The sequence below is a fragment of the Myzus persicae genome, unplaced genomic scaffold, assembly GCF_001856785.1.
Source record: "Myzus persicae strain clone G006 unplaced genomic scaffold, MPER_G0061.0, whole genome shotgun sequence".
NCBI lineage: Eukaryota > Metazoa > Arthropoda > Insecta > Hemiptera > Aphididae > Myzus > Myzus persicae.
Window position 1 is genome coordinate 1,466,315 of NW_019100468.1, and position 23,284 is coordinate 1,489,598.

The window sequence follows — 23,284 nt, forward strand, 5'->3', positions numbered from 1 at the left end:
GTATCAGGCTCATAAATATTGGGCGATAGAATAAAAACAATAAAAAGATTCGATATGTTGTCCCGAAAAGGTCGTTTGCAGCGGTCAATAATAAAATATATTTTATCAATTATTATTGTTGTTTCGTCGCTCTTAAGGCGGGCACTTCATGTTAGCAGAGCAGTAGCTAAATATAAGCGACGAGTGTACAACAGTCATTATATTAATCAATACAAGAAACACAACTGCAATCAATACAACTATTACCTATACAAACATAATACTGTGGCGTCGTATAAAATACACACACACACACACACACACACACACACACACACACACACACACACACACACACACACACACACACACATCAAAGGTAATATAATAGGATGATTCATCAAAACTGCTCACAAACATTTATTCGTATTCAAATTCTGATTTTTGATGGTATATACCTATGTCTCAAGGACCATATTTTACATTAGTTGAATTTTTATGTCATTTAAGCAGTCAAATGTGGCAGCGACACTACCTTCTTCTTTTTTTTTTTAATCATTATTTTTCCCTATAAATTATTAACCAGTGAACTTTGTGAATAATTAAGGATAATAATAATATCTAGGTCCATGAAAATGCATTTGAAAGATGCGGCGGGGACTAAAATGATTCGAGAATAATATTAATTAATATTAATCTATCAGTATTTTATAATAATATGTAAACATTTTGCAAGAATAATAAACACTAGATTTAATTTTAAGTCTATAGAGGTTACTTATTAGTTATTATTCTTAGTCTATACATTTTAGTAACTTTGAAACAGTGAAACTACTAGTTCGAATTTTGATTTAGAAGACATAAACATTCAACAATTTACAGTAAAAAAGGTATTTGAAATAAAGAAGTTAGTACAGCCACGGAACACTTCTTAAATGGAATGAAAAATCTATGTAATTAATTAAAAATATTATAACCCTTAAGTACCTTTTATAGATATACTTAAAAACAAGAATAATTAGCAACAAGGATGAGCATGGTTGGTTATTTACATTGTATATATTATTATGAAGTGTTGCATAAAATATTATTATTACATTATTAATTCTATCGCCATAAGTAATATTGTTTTACTGCGGCCGCGGACCGTGTTGGTATATAAATATTACAACGAGGCAGATGAGACACGTTGAGGAAAACAACAGTAATTATATCGTGTCCAAGACGAAATAAAATATGTGATGGTCAAGGAACTGATCCGCCGTCAATAAATATTAATAATACCTAACGATGATATATTATTGTATTATTATTTCAGTAATAAAAATACGAAGACCCCGGACCCCGAAAGATTCGGACCGCGGAGACGGACGGACGAGCTTATTTGATAAATCATAAAAATATGCGAGACACTTACCTAGTGTTCTGCTGCTGACTGCATGTATGTAATAATAGTATATGGTATCTGGTCAGTGGCGTAATTACGGGGGGGATTTGGGTGCGACCTTTTTTTTAAGACTGGTTAACTACATTTTCCTATGTACTTCTTTATCTAATAATATATATATTTTTTATTGATATCAAATGCCTCGGCGAAATAATATTATTATAAATAGTCTATATTTTAAACTTTATAAATAAATAAGATAAATTTGAAATAATACAAAAAAACGCAAATTCTTTATGCTAGTTGCACATAAATACTTCGTAGTTCGTTATAAACGCAGCCACGCAGGTGTATTGGTATCACTATTGCAATGTGTTTTGTGTATGTTTTGTGTTTGTTTATGCATTGTGTAGTGGTACAAAAATAAACCACCGAGCGGTAAAACATTATTTAATCGTGGATCGACGACGCTCGACAATTATCAGATTATTTTATCTAGATCAAGGATTAACGTCCTATTCAAGTATATTTATGTTACTATAATAGTTGTTGTTTTCGTATGGCTTATCTTTGTGTAAGCAATTACAAAAAATAAGAATTGATTTGAAAGAAGTTGTTGAACTTTCTAATGATACTGTTAAACATTAGAGCTAATGCAGAAAAAGAGTTCCACAAACTATTTGTACAGGTAGAAGTCAGTATTATTTTCAACAACTAATAAATAATATGATGAATGTATATATTTTATAGGTTGATTTATTTAGACTATGGCTTTGGTATTTGATCTTGTGTTTGCTGTAAAAAGAATCACCAAAATACAAATAAATGGAGGAGCTCCATGTACAGATAATGCTGTTAAAACATTTCATCCCCTCCTCCCCCAAACATGACCAAATTACGCCACTGCATCTGGTAATTGGTTTACCGGTTATCACAAATAATTAGTACAAGTATTACCATATGGAAGCAGTGCAATATTTACAGGACACTCGTTTGATTTGTCTCAGGAGTTGTTTTTATATTTTCAATAACTACGGGTCTACTCATAATATTATTAGGTATGCAACGGACACAAGTGATTTAATTTTTACTAATAATTGATCGTATCTTTATAAAGGTACACACCTACCTATACCGACGACGGCACTATTTTGATTTGAATATTAATAATAACGGTGATTTTTAATATGGGTGAAAAAGCACACACTAATTAAAAAATGAAAAGCTTGAGATGTATAATTAAATTATAAACATAAAATTTGAATTTTTACATCTAGGATAGATGAAAGTCGCAACATGTTTTTCTCCGTTTATATTCGCGATGTAGTTTGTACGAAATACATTCATATTTTATATAATATCAAATTATTATACATCGTAGTGGTGTGAGCATACTGCAGCTAAGTAGTTATATTAATACTTTTTGTTTAAAAGCATAAACAAATTAATAATATTAATTTAAAAAAAAAATATAATAAAAATAATAAAAAAAAAATAAAATTAAACAACATCGTTGAAGTGAACACTTCGTGCGTACCTACCAATAATAAAAATCGTATACCAACGATAAATGCAAAAAATAATTAATGTTATATAAAGTTAATGAGAGGAATGATATTAATATTATGTTGCCGCTGACGACTGTTGGATAGAAAATGGCTGTCGGCGACGTCTTGGATATTACTTATATATCCGCCATGTTATTATTATTATTATATTATTATCGTGGTAAGCATGGCCTAATGCCCGATATTGAGATGTTCCTCATCTCTTGCTCCATGAAAACGCCTGTGTACACCGGTGGCATCATTTGGGATTCTTGGAAAGGCTGAAACAAAAGTAAAAGGTCGTGAGTATACTATAAAGACTAGAGGACGAGTAGGTAATGCATAATATTCTTTGCACGGTAGACATTGAATATGTATATAAGTATATAACTACAAAATTTAAAAATTTAAAGTACAAATACAAATAGTACCTAATAATAGTGATAGTAATAATAATAATAATAATAATAATATAATATCATAAATCATAACGATATACAATGAGTATATTATGGCTGTTTACTACCTATAATATATCTTGACCCTTATATGATTTCTACAACTCATTAGTATCAAATTGTCTCCGTGCAGTAATCAGCGTGCACTGCAGGTCCTCTGTCAGACAGGAGGCAAGACCGTAGCTGGGGCTCCAATAGCCCAACTCCCCTCCTATTTTTTTTAAGCCTAACCGAAGATTTAGAGGGGCGGAAAATCTTGGATGAAAAAAATCTCCCCCGAGCGCATGCTCACGATTGTCGCACAAGCATCGCAGGATATTGAGGAGGTTCTTCTATAGAATAATCTAGAGCCGAATGTAGCGCGTTTTTTGCGCACGATGGTTACACGAGGCTATATTTCGACATTTCGACGTATAGAATTGAAAGATAGTTTTTTTCCGGTGACTATCTTCACTTGGCACAAACTATATATATAAGCTATAGCGATTTACACGATTCTTGGAATTTCGAGCCAATTATTCAGTTGTGGTGGCAGAGGGGGGGGGGAGGGGTACTACAATGGCTCAAAAACATAAAACCCCACGATGACCACATTGAACCATATCCTGACTTAATATAAGACTTAAGGACAGCTGCTTACCAACTTCTACACTAAAGGCCGGACACGGTTACACCGAAGAGTGGCTACATAGTATACGACGAGAAATAACATACAAACATTATGATAATTTATGTTATATTATATGCACGCGTACCTTGTTCAAGGCCACCGCATTACGGGTCGGCAAAAATTTCGGTTGAACGGGTATTTTTTTATATGTTGTTGTTGTACGCGGTGTTTATTTTTTTCATTTTGCGAATTTTTTTTTTTTTTTGATAAATAATCCCGGGGCATCGACTAAACATTACGCTGCACAGTGGTCGGCGTCCGGTGCAGTTCATCTATATTATATTACAAGGAAAGAACGACTTATTCCTTAAACGTTCGCAACTCGTACACACTACATATTATATACAGACATGCAGTGGGCACCGGGGCACACAAAGAAAATGTCGAACCAAATATTTCTTTTATTGTCCTCGTTCTAAAGACGACTTTTTTTTTTCACCCATACGAAAAAATGCACACTCCATGAATAAAACAACACCAGATCTCGCCAAAAAATTTGAAATCCCGATAGTAAAATTAAATTATACCCATTCACATAGTGCAACGTTATAACGTGTTCGTGTGTGCACGATATATAATAATAATAATACGTTGACATTGCAGTACGCGCATAAAAGTAAACGACAATAAACATCACGAAGACAACTATTGTAATAAATTGTAGTGTAGGTATAATATTATTGTGTAGGATAAAACGGGTCGTATAAATATCTAATCGGCGTCTCCGTGTATAATAATGGTGAACGCGAATTTCAATGGAATCCGCAACGTCGAAACGGTTTCTTTTTAATTGCGCAATTCCACGGGGAATCTCTCTCTCAAATTGCGAATCGATTAAAATACAATATGCAAATGACTTAATATGTATATTTGCGTGTATCGAAAAAAAATCGGTTTCATCACCGCCGCAAATGTTTCTATTACGCACGAAACACAAAACGCGACGTGCGTAAATCAAATTGTGTATAAACAGCGAGGAGATGACTATAGAAATGCCTTGTGCACTAATTAATACAGTATAATAAAATATAATAAAAATATACTACAACTTCTGCGATATAGCGCGCGCGTGTGTAATATGTTTTGTCTAAGGTCGGAGTCGTTTGTCATTGAAAACGTGAAATTCCGGAACTTTTTCAGTCAGTCCGCGGCCAATAGAGACGTATGGATACCAGATGAAATTTCTAACTAGAAATCCACTTGGCGTCAGCATATATTATAATAGAGAACTGTACACGAGGCGTACATCCGTACATGGTGATCATTTTGTCACCATTCAATACCGAATTACCGACGCATTATTAGTATAACGCGCAGTGCGTATTCGGTAAATCGCAAAAATTGAGGATTGAGAATTTTTTTTTTCTATTTAAAAAAAAAAAAAAAAATGAAATAACTATAAGCCGGTTCTTATATACTTTTTCTGCAGGAATCTTTCAGACGACTTCTCCTAAGAATATTGTAATTTCAGTTACTAAATTGATTATAAATAATTCATAATTTATTAATACCGATTAATATTATCAATGGCCCATTAAAACGTTTGATTGTGTGGCCCTCGATAATTATGTACTTTTATATAATAGGTAATAGCAAGGCTTTTGCGGTATAATACCACATTATTGTATTATATAAATAATTGGATTTTAACTAGCAATTAAAGATTGAGTCCGACGTACGCACCATTCTTCCCATTATACTACCTATAATATTATGCCGGTGTGTTGAGTGTTATATAATATCATCCAATTATGAAGGCCTATGGGTATGTATTATGATAAGAAAAACTAAAAAAATTTCAGTCCGACGCCGAATCCACCACACCCTCGAACACGCATATATGCCTAAATATACAATAAGTATAGGTACTATACCCACCACTTACCAGTTACCACGTATAATTGTAGGAACGTTTAATTATGATCGATTGACAGATAAGGCGTTTTGTTTTTTATGCTCCTTTTATACGAATAGAATCATGCTCACGGGTAAATTTGCAGGACGGCATTCATATTGTATAAATTACAACAAATACCTATTCCTATATAATATATGCATTAAGTCTGCATATATTTTGGAATCTCGAGATAAGCAATAATAGAAATGGATATTGTTTTGTCGACATGCGGCGTAATTGGACCGCTCAGCGTTAACTATATTGATTAGGTAGGTACAAAAATTATTATTCTATTTTTCAACTTCAATTTTAATTTTACACCGATACAATATCTAAATGATTTTAAGCACAATGACCACATTGTACTATCGCAGTGACGCATTCTGTCCGATTGACAAACGATGTGTTTATACATTAATTACATGCCTAGATGTGTTTCACAGACGTTTTGCAACATTGTAATACTATATTATATTATTTAGCAGTGGAAATGTAAAATCATTTTATATCTTTCACTATTATCTCTATATTGATGTGTGATATCTTGAAATTTCCAACGACAACTGTTATACGAATAACATAACTATATAACATGATAATATGATATGAATAGGATGATGAAAATAAATTCGATTGTAATTCACGAGACGTTTAGGTATTTAATGTTTTTTATAATAATTTTATATCCTTTTCACTATTTACAATGTCTTATCTCACAAGTATTTTCGATTCGCATATTATTATATTTGTTGCGCAGTAGTGCAGTTCAAATTACAAGATTATGATATTATATTATGTAAGTAAAAGGTAAAAATGGATGTCATTTACATACCTACAACGGAATGCAAATATTAAGGTCGCGATGGATAACAATAATATTATACTGTTTAAAACGATGTCTGAGCACCGTTTGATTTTACTCTCCGACCCATCACACACACATAGCCATCAACTTTTTTGTAGATTACCTACTATTTATTACTGTTCTCACTTTAGAGCGCACTTGCTACTGAACTTGAAGTTAAGAACGTCATCTGCGTTCTTACGTTGGGTTTTCTACGATATTTAAATTTTTTGAATTTTTGTATTTTCAAACCGTAACATTTTATACTCTCGAAATTCGAGTGTGAAATTCAAACATCGTGAAAAATGTCGCCACAGATAATGTTCTTAACTCTAAGTTTCCCCGTTATACTAAAGCCAACGACACAATACTAGGGTTGGCTCTGCTGAACGTCAAAATGCCATGTTGTGCAGATAGAGAAAGAGAGAAAAACAAAATTATGTAGTTCGCCGACCATATCCTCTCTTCTATATACGGGCAACGGCGATGATGGCGTTATCCTACGAAACGAACAAGACGAAAATCCTATGACCGATCACAGCAGTGGTTCGTTGACATACGGTTGCGCGTCTAGTTGATCGCTCTGTATCTTGTACATCACGTGCACCGCGCGATGTATAATAATAATATGATAATATGCCATCTAAATATATACGAATTCAATACCCGTGTAGGCGCGACATATGGTCGAAACATATTATGCGCATTGTGAAAAGGAGTAAAGAACAAAGCAACAATATAATTAGAAATATAACCGGAGACAAAAAAAAAAAAACACGATTAGCATTGAGTTATATGGCGCAAAAAATAACCCCAATATAAAACGATAAAAACGTCAACGAGAATAGCGCGCAATAATGCGAATTACGATTTATCTATCGCGAAACATTGCTGCAGAAAACACGTTTTCGGTGTGCTAATTTATTATACATATATACGCTATATATTTTGTTCCTTTGTTTAATTATTGAAAGTGTATAATATAATATTATTGTATATATATATATATATAATATATATAGCCGGGTCCTGTGCGCTCAAAACGACGATGAATAAAAAATATGATTCTGTTTTTAAGCACATACCTATATAGGATTCGGGATCTATCTGATCTCGGTAACTGCAGCTCATAGTGCGTGCCGACAAATGCGAATTTTGTCCCACCGGCGTCGTGTAATAATTGTATGGTTGCGTGTGCGATTAAAATATATTCTACGTCCATTGTACGCGGTGATGCGAAAAATGTTGTCGTGAGAGTACTATGCCCAACTATACTATATGCGCTTTGTATGAATATAATAAAATATAATATAAATTGTATAATACATACATCGGGTGATTCTTTCGACGAGCGGCACTCATTAATTCGAAAACTAATACAATCGTATTTTGAATTTGTTTTGCTGTGTATGATTTGAAGTCATTGCAAACCAACGTTTTCCAGAGTAAAACTTATTTTTAACCGATTTGTCTAACAGGTTTTATTTTTCAAAGTTTTTACGTTTTTTGAATCACAACCCACTATGATATTGTTAATTTCCTAGTCTGAATCTAAGTATTTATCTGACTATTTCGATTTTTACAAATTGATTTTCGAAAGAGTATATAGATTATATATTTTTAACACCTCTACATGTTAAAAGTTGAGGTATGCTCGAAGCGTGCTGGGGAGTGGCACAGGGGTAGGGTACTCCTCAAAACGTTGGTCCAATCCTCAACACTCTTATTTAACTATTTGTTTAACATTCGATTTTTATTTAATGAAAATCTTAGGAAAATATTCTGTTTGTTGTCATTAAAAAAAATTAAAACATCAAAAGTGATAACGATAAAAAAATAATAGGCACAACATGTATTTTAAAAACGTTGTTTTGTTACATAGTTTTAGACGTAGTAAAGAATTAATTTAAAAAAATTTAATAGTTTGCGAAATAAGGAACCAATGTCCTGCCTCAAAAAAATCACCCTGTAGATAGATATATACATGGACGACTACCTATTTGGATATGCCTTCAAGTATGTGCTGTAGAAGAGAAACCGTGGTACGTGCAGCGTTATTAACGTGATCCGGATCCACCGTTTAGGTCTTTGATTAAATATTTAATTACATATTTTTTTTCCACGTACCTTGTACACCGATTATAATATATGTGCATTAGAATAATAACCTTTCATCGTGACGGCGGTCGACCACAGCGCGCTATCAAATTTCGTTTTGTCTGTGTATTTATGTTGTCATGTAGAACATAATCTCTATGTATAAAGGAAAGTTACTTTAGCAATAATCAATCCGAATCAATAAACCGAATCTATTTGAGTTATCCAATTGAAATTTTGAGGATGGATTAATATTATAACGTCAAGTTCCGCAAGGATTTTCCAAAATTTTGATTTTAAAGGGTTGAAATCGGCAAAAATAAATTGTTTACGTACAAATTGTATATTTTACAGCACGGCAACTATTGGCTTTCCATAGTGACATGCAACCATAACTTTTTGTCAGTCTAACTATGTGTTTGTTCAGCGTGTGGATATGAATTGTTCCGAGAAGTAAAATTCTACAATCCATCTTTATCTATCTATGTTTATACAAATAAATCCCTATTTCCCTTAGTCGAGGCATCACGCTTATCGCTTATCATTTAAAACTGATTCAATGTATCTTCTACTATGATATAAAACAATTAATTTATAATTTTTTAGTGATCATTTTACAGTGGAATCAATCGGAAGATGAATGAAAAATTTTACAGTGAGTACTATAAGAGTGTGTATAGGGTACACAATTCGCACGTTTATTTTAATTAATAACTAATTTTCCTCTCAACTTTATTAATTTTTTAGTAGCACTTGGTATTTTTTTTTTTTTTGTGACTATTGGTTAATTAACAAAATATTTTTCAATTGAACCAATAAAATCTGAGATATCTATATACATATAGGAAACCGCCCCTATAATAATCGATCCCTAATAATAATAAATAAATGATTTTGGTTTTCTAACCATAGTAATAAGTATACAATTGTGTCCCGAGTAAGCGATATTTTAATTTGGTACAGACCTTGATATACTCGGATAGACAGGCTGTCCGGCTGGACTCCCTCATGTACGCGTTAAAAGTGTGCCTGGGCGTCCAGTCGTCCATGCTAGTGGTCGGTATGATCATGACATTTTCGACGCGACGACGCTGGAACTGGGCGTGCAGCGCCAACATGCCACTGTAGCTCTGGTCGACGAACACGACCACCCGGCGAGCGGAACAGTGTGATATGTCGTGCAGGAACTCCTTGGACGTATAGATCTCGTCGCTTTCCACCTGTGGAATCAAGAATATGATATTATAACAGGTGCAAAATACTTATATTATGCACAATACTGCACGCACAATATGCAAAGCCCTTCAGTTAGTAGTTAGTAGTTACACAAATCAATAGGAAGTTAGGTTAGGTTGGGTGCCTTCCTATTACATAACATTATATCTACTATCCTGTTTAGTATATATTTTGTCTATTAGTATATTATAACTCGGAAACTACTCCTTCGAATTTTGATTTGGTATTTGGTATGCAAATTCAAAGTATTTAAAAATATGGTCTTTAGCTGTAGTTGAAAATTTTGATAATCAGAATTTGAATAAATGTGTTATTATTAAATAATATAATATAATATAAGCGCAATGTATTTTATAAATAATATCATATTTTGAGGAAAAAACTATCCGGTTGAGACTTTTTTATGGTAATTAGGAAATTTCATTACAAATTAATCAGTTCAAATAAATTAAAGAAATATATATACGTAATGCGTCACAAGTTTTGATTTAGTTAAAAAAAATTTTTAGGGTAATTTAATTGCATATTTGAATATTTCTAATTAAATAATAATAAAATATGCTAATAAATGCATTATACATCAATAACATAATTATAAAAAATATTGATTTCTACGGTTTATGGGGAAAAAAGCATTAAAAGCAAACGTATAATATTATCTGTGTTGTTAGCTAGTAAAGAAAACATACGTTTGATTGGTTTTAATTGAATTTTAGATTCTGAGCGACAAGATGCGAGGAATGTATTAGGTTTACGATTCGACTTGAGTGTGTTTTTTTTGTACCATCGTGTATTGGAGCAGAAAACGTACTTCTAAAAACCTAACAAAAGACAGTGGGAAAACTGAAATCATTATGAAACACCAGTTTTTTATAAAAATCGATTTTTTCATTCTGTTTCGACTCAGAAAGGATTTATAAATTTAGAACCATAGAAAATGGCATAATATTTCAAATATTGGATAATACTATAATCGTGATATTAACTTCTATAAGCCGCATGCGATTTTTTCGACAAAAGTTTGTTCAACCTGACACCTGCTAGTGCTTAGAAAATACTTATATATGAAACCATTACAAGGGATAAAAAAATAAACTTTGGAGAGTCAATACATTTATTGCTCCTCTTATAGAATCTAAAATCATACACATGTTTTCGCCAACCGGTATATTTTAAATTAGTAATTATAGATTGATTCCTATTTAATGAATATTATAGGTGGTACGAATAGTACGATGTGGTTCGTCGCCTTGAGTAAAAAGGTCCTTTTTGGAACTCCGTATTCAATAATCAATTTTTTAAAACAAAAATGGCTATCACAAATAAAAACATTAAAAATTAGTACATTTAATTCAATAGTTTATGTATTCTTTAATCTATTAATTTGCCTAATTATTAATTTCAAACGCTATCCCAAAAGTATTATCATATGTGCGGAAAAGGGAATCAGCCAATTTATGATTTGATGAAAAATTGAATCAGCGGAAAATTAAAATGCACCTAATAATATCGTAGAGTTCTGAGTTGTAATCGAGTATAATTAATATGTGTTTTAAATGATAAATTATCCAATTATTAAACATATATGTTGTAAAAGTGGTGGCGCTTTATAGGTTCACATACTTATAGTTAATTTAAGTATTTATGCACAACCACACGACGTGAATGGTCGAAACGAGCATCTTATTTTGCCGATTAAAACCTGGTTTCTATGGAAACAAAACGGAATGTGCTGTGGAAACAGTGGGAAAGAAGATTCCACATACTTGGAACAGTTGAAACACATATTATTAAAACAAGCTGAAGACTTCCATGAAAATATTTTAATGTACTCGTTATATAGGATACAGATCTTTATCTATACTTTTTCGGGGTTAGTAGATAATAAATAATAAAATAATTGTTACTTGATATCGATATAGTATTTTATAATTTAATATTTACGCATTTAATGTATACAAATGTGTATAGTAGTAAAAGTAATGTGCTGTATATCCACACGACATCGAACGACACGACTATAAAATAGTTGCGTAGAATCAAATATATTATAATTTATTTTAAATTTCAAATCAATTTTTATGCTGCCGTGATAAGAATATAATTGCTCCAAAAGTCCTTTGAGAATCGTATTTATTTATAAGGTATATGTCCCATAAGAACATTGATTATTATTATAATCCATATAAAATATATTACAAGTCATACAACTTTATCATTCTAAGCTACATTTTATGTCAAAATTAACATAAAATTCTGTTTATGTTCCACGTTTTATGTCTTATAATTTTATAATTTATGCCCAAAAATAATATCTATAATAGTATTCAGCCGAACGCTCTTTTCAGACCTTGGAATGAATAAGTTAAAAATGTATGAAATACAAATGAATTGATTTATTTTTTGTTTTCTATCAATTTATTCTAAACTTCGTTTATATTTTTAATGAATTTTAATTAATGACTTTAATAGCCTATTGACTATTTCGATTAGATATTTGTTTTTTTAACTTCTGCTATGATTTATTCAATATAACACTTCATAGTTTCATTTATGGCTCAGCTTAGTTTTTACTTATTTTTAATCTCGATACTATTTGTGTTTGACCTATAATTTAAAACCGTAGTTTCTTTAACATTGCACTAGTATGAATAAAAAAGTAAAATCGCAACTAATTACAATAATTTACCAAAATATTCATTATTGGCTGACGTAATAGTTATTACTTAATTTAAATATTTTACTGATCAAGTTAATTTTTAACCTTAACAGAAATACAATGTCACCACTATAATACATTACATAGGTATAGATTAGAAACCTAATCGTGTAATGCATACTATTGGTGGTACGTTGATCACTTGTTGTCTGTTGATACAAGAATTAAATAATTTGTTTATTTATTTATAAACGCTGATGAAATATATGCTCACTAATTACTAATTAACCGGCTGCCGTCTAACAACGAAACGATGAATAAACATTTTTTGATTAATTTATATCAGATATGTGAAAAAGATTGTTATGTTTTTCTATCTTACTTATCATTTTGCATACCTAGTTGCATTGTTTGTCATTAGTGGTAGATTTATCTATGCGACTGCACGTTATAGGTACACTCGATGTAAAAAAAAAGTTTGATAACCTCTGTATAGTATGTAGTATACATGATACATGTAATTATTATTTTATCATTTTAGAGTACCACAATAATAATTAATCAGACTATTTATAACGACTGTGAATTGTAATATTTATTTGTTTACTGGTTTAGGTACGTATAGTTTTTCGGCGAAGTAAGTTCCTATAATAGTATATGCTTTCCCCATAATACTTCCCTAAAATAACAATCTATCGTTTTAATGTAACATACCTGCCTAGTGCCCACAATAAACTGCGTGGGTAATGACTTTTAAATTCGTTCAAAAATCCGTATTACTACGTGCATAATAAATTATTACCATTGTGTATTATTCGATCGGCTTGGCCGTTTCACAATACCACCCAATCTGGCGGTGTATAAAATTCGTGTCGCCACGATTTATGTCATCGAAACCACTTGACATATAGTTATCCTATAGCTGGGTATTAGTATATACTATAGTGTATAATATTAGGTGGGATCGGCCCACACGAGACCGCATCGTTATAAGAAGTTTTACTAGTTAAACGACTTTTTTTTTTTTTTTTGATCCGAACATTATTCGTAGAAATACATAATTTTACGTTACCGCCTAAATAGTTTGTGTTTGTGAGTTTGACCGAATGAAACGTAGGTACCTACTGTTACGATGGCATAATCCGGAGTACTCTATTGGATACGTGAGTTACCACAAATCGGTTTTGTCTTTGGCCACGACTGAACGGTTGATACTACAAGCAGAGGTTTTACTTTTTTTATTTCGACGACAACAACAACAGTCACTACAACATTATGATTGCACGCTATACTTCGCGACTTTATTTCATCAACGAAAACCAAAAGGAATTTAATTCAAACTTCGTATTTACAGAGTTATTGTGTAGGTATACAAGCAATTATGCTTATTGCATATTATGATTAGATACGAAAACCGATTCCGCTAATCGGTACCCGCTGTACCTACAAGTACAAACCAAGACACCGAGTACTAATTTATCGCTGAAATAAAACGTCGTCGGCAGTCGGCACAGCTATCGGCATACGTTTAGGTATAATCTTACAGGTACTAGAAGAATAATTACCCATGTACTTGTAAACGGTAGTGTATTGTACTATTGTAATCACCCCAAGGTTTTATCCGTCCGATCTTAGTTGTTATTTCATACAATTATTCATTTCCTATTCATTTTTTGTTGTTTTATTGTTCATTCACTCTTTCACAGATTCACGCTACCGATGTACTAATTCCGTGTACGAACCACATGTTAATCATCTGTATGCTTATAATACGTACACATACAATAATATGTGTACTTGCGACTTGCCCATATATATGTTGAATTAGCTACCGGTTTTTCACTATTCAATTAGGTGTACATAAATATTGGTAATGTTTACTATATTATACAGGGTGATACACCAAGCATATTCACCTCCATTTTTACTTCAAAATAATTAATTGATTCAAATTCTGGCTTTTTGAACTTTTTAAATATACTTAAAAGCCATATTATCAAAGTCTTGAGATTTTTGTACTACCTATTTATGGAGTAGCCTGTGCCAATACAAAGTCTGTTTTTCAAATGAGAATACCCTTTTCTCTTTACTATACTGTAAATTGTTTAGTGAATAATTTTTGAAAAAATGTTGCTCGCCTAATACGAAATTCGAATGGGTAGTTTCTCAAATGCGCTTATTCCTATACTAAGGATACATCATTAAAAATGGGCTCACAAAAAGATAAAAATATATGTAATGTTGGATGTATTTATTATACTTGGGACCATTTTTGAAAACTATAAATGCTGATAGATTATATTAATTGCTTAAATTGTCCTTATCATTAGAGTCGCCATACCTTCCAAACCTATTATCATGAGCCTATTATTTCTAGTATACAAATACCAACTTTTTCAAAAAAATATCCAATAAAGTTTCACATTCGAAAATCCGAATAGTCTTCTTAAGTAAGTAGTAAAAACAGTAAAAAAAATTAAAACTATGATCTTTGAGTACATTCGAAAATTCCAAAAATAGTATTTCAAGCTGCTGCACAATTGAAGAAAAATAGGGGTGATAAGTGTACGTGCTTGGTGAACCACTCTGTATACGGCTCTAGGTGTTTACTTTATACATAACTTTATACCATGTATAATTTATTTTAAACTTGACCTATATACCTAATAAATTATGGTATGTACCTAAATTGTACATAATAATGCTGAATTCTTAAAATATTTGCATGAAACCTTTTCAAATTGTATAATATACCCCCTTAGATAACACATACAACAATAAGTCTAATACATGCCACAGGTAATAATAAATAACTCTGTATCCGGCAGTCGGCACCGCCACAATGTCAATAGCTTCAAAGTATGCGAGGTTCATATAGGCGTGTCTAGAATTATTTCGCATATCTGGCTAAGTCCCAATGTCCGAGAGTATTTTTCCGTGGAAATCTCTAATGAAATCAGTCCCACCCAACCATAAACAATGCTTAATGTTTTATTCGAGTTAATTGCTAATTCGCAGTTCTGGCCATTGGCCATTGCTAGAGTGAACCGACCCGTAAACACGCCTAATACCTATAATAAATTAATACTATTAAATACAGGAGTATTTCTTCTTTGATGAACATATTCGGTGGATATACAATGTAGTAATTGGTCTGTTACATCGTCGTATCGTCGCTAGCTTTTTTCAATCTATTTTTATCCTTTTTTATATTAAACAATCAAAGTGGACTCAATATAAGTCTCATATTATCTATAGTATGTATAGTACGTAGTATCTATAGATTCTATACTATTAAAGCACAAGGTGCTAATGCCATTTTCTTTGTGTAACAATACAATCTACGGAAATAATGATCGTGTCACGAAGAATCAACCAATTTCGTTTTTTATTTTTTATTAACAGAGGGAAATATTCTACAGCCCAAGTTGAGCTCAGTTTTGAAAATTTTAATTTGAAAATTTTTTATATGCATTTTTAAAAAAGCATCTTTTTACAAATTATTTTATTCCATTATTTGAATTCGGAGTTCAACGATGAGTGTTGCACAAAGTTTTTTCTTATTTCAGATAAAAAACTCACTATCAAAAGTTTACAATTCTACAAGTTTTCATTTTTGTTAATATAATGCACAGTACTAAATAGGTATTAGGCAGTTTATTAGTGGGGAATTATTAAAATTAAGGTGGCAACTAAAATTGTAAATAGAATTGTTGAAAATCGACACCGGATTACCCCGGACCCTTTAAATGTGATTTTTGTGTACTCGTCATAGAGGGGCATGGCCGGTTTCCGCCAAAAGTGTACCTTTCCCTTTTCCCCCAATTCACTTTTCCGCCAAATCATAAATTGTTCGATTCCCTTTTCCGCCAAAACTCTGCCTTTCCCTTTTCCCCCAATTCTCTTTTCCGCCAAATCAAAAACGTAAGTCTAGAATTTGAATAATGTTTGAATATTATATATAAAATATACAATATGTCAGTCAACAATATTTCGGTTCAAAAGAAGTAATAAATTCAATAGTAAGTTATAGTTTATCGAGAATGCGAACGGTTAGAAAGCGACTAGGCTGCGTACTATTATAGGTACAATAACGGTTGGTTTCGTACGTATCATACAACTGTCAACTGTAACAATATAACTGGTACAACAAAATAAAAACGAAATAATCCCGATAATCAGTGATAAATTTATCATTTGGTTCAAATTACGGTACGTTATAGAAATATATATCATTATAGTACAAACTTTTTAATGTATATAAAATAAAAATAAAATTATAATTTATAATATATTAAAAATATTTAAATTATACTAGACTAACTTTTTTGAATTAGCGGAAAAGAGAATTGGGGGAAAAGGGAAAGGCAGGGTTTTGGTGGAAAAGGGAATCGAACAATTTATGATTTGGCGGAAAAGTGAATTGGGGGAAAAGGTAAAGGTACACTTTTGGCGGAAACGGGTAACTCCCGTCATAGAGACGAGTGATGCAAACCATTATATTTCTACATATTATGTAATGTTAACATGTATGCATTTGTGGCGAGTGACTTACGATTCCGTTGCCGTTGGCGTCCCACAGTATCGCGTTTCCGTCTCTCCTGGCCGGACTGGACAGATATAGGAAGAACGTGTCGGCACATCGCGCAGCGCTACAGACACCTTTGATGTATCTGCGTATGTTTAGCTTGTCAGCCGGTTCGACGTTGTTAACGGTTGTCGAGCTGACGGTGCCATCTGCAACAGATAGGACGACGAAAGTGTTATAAGTACAAAACCAATACCCAGGCAATTATAATAATATGTACGAAGTGTAGAAAATGATTTAACGATAGGTTTAATGGTATTATGATGATTATAATGCGTAAGTAATGTAATGATCATTTCACGAGAAGGATCGAAAACGTTTTATATATTATACGATAAAATAGTTACTCACCGTCGTCCATGCTCATGTTTATGCCGTTGGCGAAAAACGTACGAATGTTGTTCTCGGCGAATCCCCAAGAAATGAGTCGGTCCTTTAACGACATCAAGTCATTCATTGTAACAAAGTCAGCCATGTTTCGGCTCCAGCCGCCGAACAACATTACAGCCTTACAAAAACAGAGTACGTAATGTTGATTGTGTTGACAAGATGTTCGATTTCATAACTGCATTATTAATTATTAATTGTTTCGAATATACCTATGTGTCTAGAAAATTAATAATCGCTCGGTTCGTCGTTTCTATATATAATATATCTCTAACACGTCTTTTGGTGTAGGCAACTTACAAGTAACAGGTAAAATTAAAACGACTTTTCTTGTGGCAAGAAAACTTATCCAGAGACATAGATACTAAACTAGTGGTTTTTATATTACTATTCAATCGTCCATGTGTGTACAGTGTACAATGTACATGTCCTAAATTACCTACGACTAATATATGGTTTAAGTACACAGACAAGGGCAAATTCCACGACGTACGTAAGAATGATAAGGGTGATAGCTGTCACTATGAATACATGGTTAAAAGTAGAAAAATAGTTTAAAATACATATATATTACAATTTTTTAGGATATATTTTTGATAATTTTCTTTAAATTCGGTTATACTCGGCCGTTTTTAAATTCAAGCAGTGTTGGGGAGATAATTTTAATACACAAAGATTTTTACTCATTATTACTTATGATTAATATATATCTGTGTTATTCACCTGGTTGACCGGTTTCTGCGAGGAACACTTGTAGTTGCCTCTGGTGCAGCCCCTATTGTTGGTCTTCAGGTGGTTGCATTCGTCGGATAGCTCTGCACCGTCATCTCGAATCCGCGGGCAGTTCATCAAGAACGTGTCCTTGCTATCCACGCACACGAGCAAGTTGTCGGCCTGCAGACGGTCGCTTCGGGTGGGCACCACCATTGGCAGGAACTTGACCTGGCAGTCCCACGATGACGTCATTGGACGCTCGTTGCACCAGCGACTGCGCACCATTTGAATGCACGCTGTGGTGTTATCGCTCAACGCTAAACGGGATCGAAAAGATATAAATCAACACGTGTTACACGATCGTCATCAAATTGTATTCTTGGAAGTACGTAAGTCACATAACCCTACAATATACATATTATTGTCCTAATCGTTACATTTTTTCCACACATCTATATCTTGGGGTGCGTAATAAACCTATAGACGGTAGTTTTGACTTTTTAGTGTGCAAGTTGCGGTTTGGGGGCTGATAGGTGGAGTAGATCAGTGACATTGAGAAAAATAACTGTGAGTGACTATATTATATACTCCATATTATTATGTGTGTGAACTAAACGCCCCAGCTCCTTATATGTATCTAAAATTCAAAAACTAGTTTGGGTTAGTCCTTCCTATTAGCGTTACCCGGTTGGACGTTGGCTTGAAAGTCTCCTAAATATTTTTGTTTTCGTTTCTCTGATGAATACAATTATTTATTTTTTTATAGTATTTATATTAATACATAATTTACAATTTTTTTGTGAATAGTTTATTAATATTTTACATAGTTAGATATTTAACAACATTATAGCCAATTAAGATTAAATATTAAGATTACCATCTGTTGTGACCGCTGATCCAATTCAAATAGGTATTTAATTTAATAAAATATTTAAATTGAGTACCACAAAGTTGAAATTATAAATATTATATTAAAAAAATTATCTGTACCTAGATACGTTTCTCAATTTGTGTTTTCGGAAATTCACAATCTAGTTTTCTACTTTCTAATGTAAGTACTTTCTAATATAAATACTAAATTATGATTGTCACTTGTCAATCATCACAACACCTGATTTTTACCACTTGGATTAATCTCAGATTTCTATTGAAACGCAGACGATTTCAGAAGGGTCCTTGTTATATAGGTAGTACATTTTTTTATCACGTTACACTTGAGTAGAGTATTGATGGTGTACAGGACGATAATATCACATACACAAACACCAAGTGTAATAATAATAATTTTGGCAACAGATTATACATGTGATGTTAATAAGTTATTATAATTCACGAAAACTTAAGAGGGGGGTAGAGCCTCCCTCGAGTTGGTAACTACTGGATAAAATCATATCCCCCCCTCCCAAGACAAAAACCTATATACTCCACTGATACATTCATATATATATATATATATATATTATATGTATTATTACGCCGATACCTATATAGGATATGTTAATAGATTATGTTCGGCGCCGTATAGGTCAGCAGAAATTCATCAACCAATGAAACGATCATTATCCGGCGATATTATATTCTACTTAAGTGAAAAATCGCATAACAAAATACGAAACAACGTCAGAACTCGGAGTATAAAGGACGATTATAGTCCTAACCAAATTAAAGGGGCTCTGCCGTGATGGAAAATCGTTTCATAGCTCATTAGTCATTATTGTTATTATAATTTATGGTATTGAAAGGCCACACGGTCGAGAGCTGCTATATTAGGTTGCAGTTAACGAAATTGTTGGTACATAAGTACCACACTTTAAGTATATTGATAATATATTAAAAATTATAATATTATACGTATAAACACTGCCCGCTTGTTTTATTATGACTGTAAAAAAAAATGACGACGCCTCCTCACTGTAACCTATGTATATATACCTACGCTCATAATATTGGTATATACCTGATTTGTGGCCAATATAACGACGCGTGTTCTGACCGCTTGTCGCCACTGGTGGTGTCCGGCCACCGTCGAAACTCTGGATGATATAATATGGCAACTACAATATTATTATTATATTTTACGCGTCATGTTTTCACGAGAACAAGATATTATCGATCACTCCCGGTATATTTTATTGTTTTCTAGCTGTCACAGGTGTATCGTTAGTCTGTTTGTTAGTGGAAAAAATAAAATTTATAGTATGATAATTGAAACCATAAGATCGTATCGGGCACACGTAAACGATGCACGTAAAAGCGATAAATTTAGATTTCATTTAATATAACATATATGGCTACTTATATAGTCATTTTTTTTCTTGAGCTTTTCGTTTAATAAATTCCACTCGATGCTTAAATGATAAAATATAACGAATAACTTCAAGATCCGATAAATTATGTGCAGCAGAGATAGACATGGTGTTGTATGTGTGGTCGTTAATTATATTTTTAAATACGTTTTGGGCCTTGTCTTAAAAATTAACCTGTAAGGCTGTAAACGGTTTTCGATATTTATTGAAAGGCCATTTGAGTGTTATGAAAATAATCTATATACACATCAATATGTATGACTGAATATAGTTTCAAAAGTCTGCGGACATTACAATATTTATTACATTTAAAAAAAAAAACTTAAAATAACAGTTCCCCAGAAAATGATATACAGAATTTAGTCGAAATCGTTACTTTCCATGTCCCACTCCTTATTTTAATATTTACTATTCACAAATCTGAAAGAGTATAAAAATTAGATTACATCGTTATTAAATACTAATTAATTGATGTTATTTATAGGTATGAAAAATAATCAGTTTAATATTAATCATAAATCAAATAAAAGTTGTTTACAAATATTATATTTGGGCCATTAGTAAGGGCGGTAGGTAAAAATGTTTGCGGCACACGTAATACAGAATTATTGCTTGCGCCTATGGTCATAATAATTTGATTAGGTGTTGATTAATCGATGATTAATTAGATAAAAACTATGAATTAAAGTTATTATAATAGCTATCAGCTTAAATCCATAGGTATTATATATTGCGCGTGAATAATGAATATTGTTCATGGGTCAATGGATTTTTACGTGACATCTCGTCTGATATTTTAAAATTAATTGTACGTACAATGATAATAAATGGAAATAAATTGGTACCAGTTATCGAATATATTCCTGTCTAGACATCGAAATTATACGTGAAACTATTTAATTAAACTATTGACCTTTGGCGCCTTCTATGTATTATTTTTACATCATTTAACGTTTATCAGCCATACCTATACGTAAAACCATTCAGTATTTTCAATTAATTTTATTATTGTGCAATGTTTTCAAATTTTATGAATTTTACTGATAATTTTCTATTATATATCGAATAAAATGAAATAAACGTACCTATATAGAACAAACGCCAAACGGTCTAGAAACCTTCCAAAAAATGTACAACAGCCTATAGTGTTCACTTCTCTCATATCGACCGATGGAGTAAGTAATTATTTACAATAAAGTTAATTGATATTTAAGTTCAAACCATGATAAAAAAAGTGATGAATCCTAAAAGTTAGGTAATCATAAAAAATAATCTATCTGATTTAAAACGTATTCAATCTTCAATCAAAATATAATATATAATAAATATAAAACTAACAAATTTTTGATGAACTTATTTATTTTCAATAATTATAGGTCATCATATTATATTCTAAGTATTTCACTGCAATACTGCAACATTTTTCGTTTATTAGTTTTATTAATTTTCACCCATACAACATATTACGATTAGATTTTTTTAAATGTAAAATATTATTATTTTGAAAATTACATAATTATAAATTTAACTAAGTGGGAGCATATTTACTACGCAGTCTTGTCATATTTGAAAAATCTCTTTGTTATTCGAAAAGTAAAATGACGTATGCAATCGCGTTTCCAAGAAACTAAATATTCTTAAATGTATTATTTAACGTCATATCTGGATAATGAAATGTTGTCAAAAATTGAATCCATCCGAAGTATTCCAAAGTTAAAGAATGCTATAATGAAATGAATCTTACATTTTAGGTAAATTAATAAATTATTGTATACCACTAGATTTGTATAAAATAAATGTAGTTATTTACACATATCTGTATAATAAGTAATAAACTAATAACTTATTAGGTTATACTGTAAAGCGTGTAAGGTATACACCAGGTATATGATAGGACGTAAGTCCGCTCATATTTTTATCACGTCTTTCGTATTTGATATCTTATTATGTCTACGAAATCGCATAGTGTTATCATCAATACGTAATATATTTGCTCAAAAATTGTGATAGTTAAAAAATAATTGAATTTGAACAATATTATTACATTTACATAGTTTTAAATTGTTAAGGCGTTTGGGGTACCAATAGTTAATACGAATGTATATTATGTTGCCTATCTAAATCCTGAAATATTTAATATCGTTTTACTCGAAAAAAATATTGGAACGACGCGCGACGGCACGAGTGCACTTGATGCATGGACAAGCATGGTCTTAAACGTATTTCACAGTATTATTATTTTTTAGGAGAAATTGTTTTTTATAGGATTATGACAAGTGAAATAAAGTTGTGGCCATATAAAACTATCAGTAATTAAATATCCGTAAGATAATTAAAAACTATATGTCTACATCATTCACAATATAACCAAATAACGATTGACGAATAAAGATCTATAGAATGATATTACATAGACACTGATACGATGTAGTACGATATCTAACATATTTTGACAGTGCCTAATGAATGTATAGAAGATAATTTGATTAGTGATAATGTGCTTTTTATATTTTTT

At 31.8% G+C, this 23,284-nt stretch overlaps 1 protein-coding gene across 1 annotated transcript in view; it reads right to left on the bottom strand.

Moving 5' to 3' along the window:
* Window positions 1-2,576: 2,576 nt before the first annotated feature.
* Window positions 2,577-23,284, bottom strand: part of LOC111029412 — a 34,075-nt gene continuing 13,367 nt past the window's right edge. The window contains exons 2-6 of the mRNA XM_022308433.1: window positions 18,473-18,780; window positions 17,714-17,870; window positions 17,330-17,511; window positions 9,845-10,099; window positions 2,577-3,194 (exon numbers count right to left, since the gene is read on the bottom strand). Coding sequence (XP_022164125.1) covers window positions 3,087-3,194; window positions 9,845-10,099; window positions 17,330-17,511; window positions 17,714-17,870; window positions 18,473-18,780 — 1,010 coding nt within the window. The 3' untranslated portion in view covers window positions 2,577-3,086. The remainder of the gene's footprint in view (window positions 3,195-9,844; window positions 10,100-17,329; window positions 17,512-17,713; window positions 17,871-18,472; window positions 18,781-23,284) is intronic.